The sequence below is a fragment of the Gekko japonicus genome, unplaced genomic scaffold, assembly GCF_001447785.1.
Source record: "Gekko japonicus isolate JY-2015 unplaced genomic scaffold, Gekko_japonicus_V1.1 scaffold557, whole genome shotgun sequence".
In the NCBI taxonomy this organism is placed as follows: domain Eukaryota; kingdom Metazoa; phylum Chordata; class Lepidosauria; order Squamata; family Gekkonidae; genus Gekko; species Gekko japonicus.
The window spans coordinates 903,200-908,146 of NW_015175986.1; the positions used below are offsets into that span (position 1 = coordinate 903,200).

The 4,947-nt window shown below is 57.8% G+C and overlaps 1 protein-coding gene across 1 annotated transcript in view; it reads left to right on the forward strand.

The window, feature by feature from the left end:
- The window catches only part of TUBGCP2 (tubulin gamma complex associated protein 2), a 17,478-nt gene extending 14,808 nt beyond the window's left edge, over nucleotides 1-2,670 (forward strand). Inside the window, 3 exon segments of the mRNA XM_015426308.1 lie at nucleotides 96-224; nucleotides 2,041-2,204; nucleotides 2,324-2,670. Of these exon segments, the coding sequence (XP_015281794.1) occupies nucleotides 96-224; nucleotides 2,041-2,204; nucleotides 2,324-2,447 (417 nt within the window). The 3' untranslated portion in view covers nucleotides 2,448-2,670.
- Nucleotides 2,671-4,947: the final 2,277 nt, after the last annotated feature.

Sequence of the window (4,947 nt, forward strand, 5' to 3'; positions counted from 1 at the left end):
CGGGGGGGAGGAGGGCCGCCCGGGGTGGGGGGCGTGGGGGGGGCTGGCTCAGGGCTCATTCCCCCTCTTCTCCTCCTGCTCTCCGCCCCCCGCAGAGGTTCTCCCACAGCATGAAGCTGGATGACGAGCTGGGCCGCCTCACGGTGGAGCACGGGACCATGCGGGGCCCGCCCACCCAGCAGGAGCGGGTGGAGGAGTCTGCACGGAAGCAGCTGGCCAGCAGGGTAAGGGGGGGCGGGGGGAGCCCACACGCACGCACGCGTGGTGCCGGGCGGGGGGAGACTCCGGAGGCGTCAGGAGAGAGAGGCCCAGGCGGGGCAACTGGGTCGGCCTCAAGCAGCCAGGCACCTCGACGACCGGCAGAGTTTTAGAAGAAGAAGAAGAGAAGAGATTGGGTTTATACCCCGCCCTTCACTACCCAAAGGTGTCTCAGAGCGGCTTACAAACTCCTCTCCCTCCCCCTCCCCACAACAGACACCCTGTGAGGTGGGTGGGGCTGAGAGAGCTCTGACAGAAACTGCTCTTTTTCAAGGACAGCTGTGCCAGAGCTTGTGACTGACCCAAGGTCACATCAGCAGGTGCACGTGGAGGAGTGGGGAATCAAACCCGGTTCTCCCAGATTAGAGTCTGCGCCCCTAACCAGGACACCAAACTGGCTCTACACCATGGGGTAAGCTTTTGCGTGCAAGGGCACTTCCTCAGAGGCAGGGGACGGACTCTCTTCAGCCATGACCCTTGAGGGGGTGGGGGGGTGGTTGTCAGGAAGGACCTTTTACACCCGCATGTGTTACAGCTGAGGGAATCTAATTCACATCTGCATGTTAACGTTTGTATGCTAATCTTGCCTTAATCTAACTGGTCCTCCCTGACAGCCAAACCCCCCCCCCCAATATGTAATGGTTGAAGAGATTCTGTTTCACTGTATCTGAGGAAGTGTTTAGGCACATGGAAGCTCCTACCTTGAATTAAACTTTGCTGGTCTTCAAGACGCCCCCACTGGACTCAAACGCTGTTCTAGCCATTGTCAGTGTGACACTGTGAGCCCCGATTCCTTGATATTCATCCCTGTACATGTGCAAAGTATTCATTTTTCCTCAATGGTCAGTGGATGTGAGTTCCAGCTGCCACGGCTCAGGTGGGAGTGTCCCCTGACGCTGCCACCCCTCTGGTTCCAGGATCCCTTGAGCACCCACCCCACCCCGCACCCCCGAGGCCTTCAGACCTCCCTTGTTTGGGCCGAATGGTAGGCGTGAGGACCAGGCAGAGTAAACGACAAATGGAAGGTTTATTTTTACAGGAGGCCAGCCCAGTAGGGGAAACAAGAAAGGTGCAAGAACAATAGTGATAAGTGGGTGAAAAGACACCAAATGCCCCTAACGCGACTAGACGCACAGTCCCTGGCTCACCGTCTCAGTGGGGCCCGGGTCTGCTCGCCCTTCCTCTCGGGGTGAGTGAGGGTCTCTCCCAGCAGCACCCCCCCCCCTCTGGCCCTGCCCTCTTGGAAGAAGGAACAGCTCTCCTTCTGTACCAGCTCTTTCATTATAAGTCCCCTTTCTCTGTGATGGGCTAAAATGGGTGCCAAAACCTCCCAGGGGCTTCTGGGAGTTGTAGGCCTGGCCTCCTCCCACTGCTACTCAGGCTCCCCAGGCCTGCCGGGCCTTTGCTTGCACAGCCCAGATCACGACGCCAGCATTCTTCCAAGGCCTTCTGTTATTGCTCTTCTTGGGGCTGGGCACGGAGTGGGGGGGGGGGGCGCTTGGGGAATGGGAGCGGCAGGCATAGCCCTGCCCAGTGGTTAGAGCATCCCTGTGGCATGCAGAAGGCCACAGGTTTGATCCCCGCCATCTGCAGCTCAAAGCGTCAGGTGGTCAGTGACCTGAGACACCTCGGCCGGCATGAGTGGACACTGCTGACCCCGATGGGGCCTCGTCCCGTTTAAGGCCTCCCTCCCTGCCCGGCGTGCTGGCCGCCGTGACTGTCGTGCCCACGCATGTGGTTCCGCCGCCTCTGAGCGAGACGCTGTGTTTGGCCGCCCTGCAGCTCCTGGCAGAGCACGCGGACGCCTTGCACGTGACCTCGGGCTTCGAAGCCACCATCAGCAAGTTCGACAGCAACTTCTCGGCTCACCTCCTGGACCTCCTGGACAAGCTGAGCCTGTACAGCACCAGCGACTGCGAGCACAGCATGATCAACATCATCTACAGGTGAGGGGCCGTGGCTGCCACAGCCGCCACGGGGTCCGCCCGCCTGAGCAAGGCCCCCCTCCCCACCCTGTTCTCCAGGGTGCCTTTCCCCCAGCCTCCCCTCCTCCTCTCTCCCCCAGGCTGGACTTCAACGGCTTCTACACGGAGCGCTTGGAGCACCTCTCGGCCGAGCGGAGCCAGAAGGCGGCCGCCCACGCGGCTCCTCCCCGCGTCGCCGTGGCGGCCACTGCCACTGCCCAGTGACCTCCCTCCTCCTCGCGGAGATGCGTTTTCCCCGGGGGGGGGAGGAGGGGCTGAGCGCACGGGGGGGCGGCAGGCGTGTGCGGCTGGTGCTTCTGAAGCACAAGCGCAGGGGCTGTTGCGGGGGGAGTGTGCTTGTCAAGGATTGTGTTTCTGAGGTGCGTCTGCACTTTTATACACAAAACTATCTTGTACAGTTGTTTTACTTACAAATAAAAATCTTTAATGGGCTTCTGATGCACGTGAGTCTCTGGGTCTCCTTGGAGCACAGTCAGGGCAAAACAGCTGCTGTTCATCGGGTGGGGGGGTGCACATTTACACTTTGCTGGGCTCTGCAGAGGTGGGGTCTGGTAGTGCTCACCGTTATGTGTGCTCCGATCTCTTCCGGGGGGGGGGGGGGGGCCCACAGCTCAGACTGAGCATGCCCAGAGGGGGAGGAAGAGCCGTCCGTGCCTTCCCACTAACTGCATGCAGGGGAGAGATCTTGGAGTTGTAGTGGATAACTCACTGAAAATGTCGAGACAGTGTGTGACTGCAATAAAGAAGGCCAATGCTATGCTGGGGATTATTAGGAAGGGTATTGAAAACAGATCAGCCAATATAATAATGCCCCTATATAAATCAATGGTGAGACCTCATTTGGAATACTGTGTGCAGTTCTGGGCACCACACCTTAAAAAAGATATTATAGCTTTGGAAAAAGTGCAGAAAAGGGCAACTCAAATGATAAAAGGGTTGGAACACTTTCCCTATGAGGAAAGGTTAAAGCGCTTAGGGCTCTTTAGCTTGGAGAAAAGACGACTGAGGGGTGACATGATCGAGGTTTATAAGATTATGCATGGGAAAGAGCAGGTAAAGAAAGAGGTACTTTTCTCCCTTTCTCACAATACAAGAACTCGTGGGCACTCCATGAAACTGCAGAGCGGTCGGGTTAGAACGGATAAAAGGAAGTACTTCTTCACCCAAAGAGTGATTAACACATGGAATTCACTGCCACAGGAAGTGGTGGGTGCTACAAGCATGGACAGCTTCAAAAGGGAATTAGATAAGCATATGGAGCCACAAGGTATAGCTAGGGGCTCTGGGGCAAGTGATGCTCTGTCTTCTTGGTGCTTGGGGGGGGGGGTCAACAGTGGGAGGGCTTCTAATGTCCTGGCCCCACTGCTGGACCTCCTGATGGCACTGGTATTTCTGGCCACTGTGTGACAGAGTGTTGGACTGGATGGGCCTTTGGCCTGATCCAACATTGGCGTCTCTTATGTTCTTATGGAGTTTGTATGAATGCACCCAAAGAACGACCTGCTTTACTGTTTGTATCTCTACAGCTCACGGATAGACTGTGGTGGGTACTGTAGACTACCAAGTTGGCAGGTGGCAAAAACGTCAGTATGCTCAGGGGCAGCCCAGATATCAAGGGTGTCACGTCTGAACAGAAGAGCCCTGCTGGGTCAGACCGGGGGGGGGGGTCCATCTTGCCCAGCATCGCGTCTCACACACAGTGGGCAGCCAGTCCCTCTGGAGGACCAACGACAAGGCAGAGAGGCCGAGGCCTTCCCCTGAGAAGAACCTCAGAAGAGCCCTGCTGAGTCAGACCAGGGAGGGTCCATCCAGTCCGGCCTCCTGTCTCTCACACAGGGGCCAGCCAGTTCCTCCGGAGCGTAGAGGCCCCAGGTGCCAAAACCTTCCCCTGATCCTGCCCCCTGGCTCTGGGATTCAGAGGCTTCGTGTGTTTGAATGTGGAGGTTCCCCTCAGTCACCATGGCTAGTAGCCAGCCACTCCTCCCTGAATCTGTCTAACCCTTTTTCAAAGCTAGCTCTTCCTGTGGCCATCACCACATCCTCTGGCAGTGAATGCCACATTTCAGTCCCTTGCTGAAGAAAGTAAAGGGTTGGGGACACAGTCGGTGGGCATGACCCCAGGGGGGGGCGGGGGGAGTTCCTGGCAGATGTCCAGTGGTGCTTCCATAGATCTGGTGGAATAAGAACAATCAGTTCTTCACCGAAAGAGTAATTAACATGTGGAATTCACTACAGCAGGGAGTGCTACAAGCAGTCAGCTTCAAGAAGACAGGCCTGGCTGAACGTTCGGAGCAGAGGGGCGCATCCGTGGGCTCTCAGCCACCAGGTGTAGATGGAACACGATGTCTGCGGCAGTGGTGCTCGGCCTCCTTGGTGATTGAGGGGGCGTAGTGGGAGGGCTTTGGTGGACCCCCTGGTGGACCCTGCATGGCACAGAGGAGTGCTGGGCGGCAGGAGGCTGTGTGGGTGGCAGGAGTGAGGGTGCCCCCCTGATGTCTCTGCCCCGCGCTGAGCAGCAGCAGCCTTTCTTGTGGCTGCCTGGCCTGTGGGCGGGGGGGGGGGGGGGCACCAGGTGGTTTGTAACCAGTCAGGGGGGCTCAGGCAGAGCCTTTCTCCTTCCTGAAATAGAGCTGAGTCCTGTGAAGAGCATCTGTGTCACACTAGACCTCCCAACCCCAACACCCCCCCCCCGAGAAGTGACTGT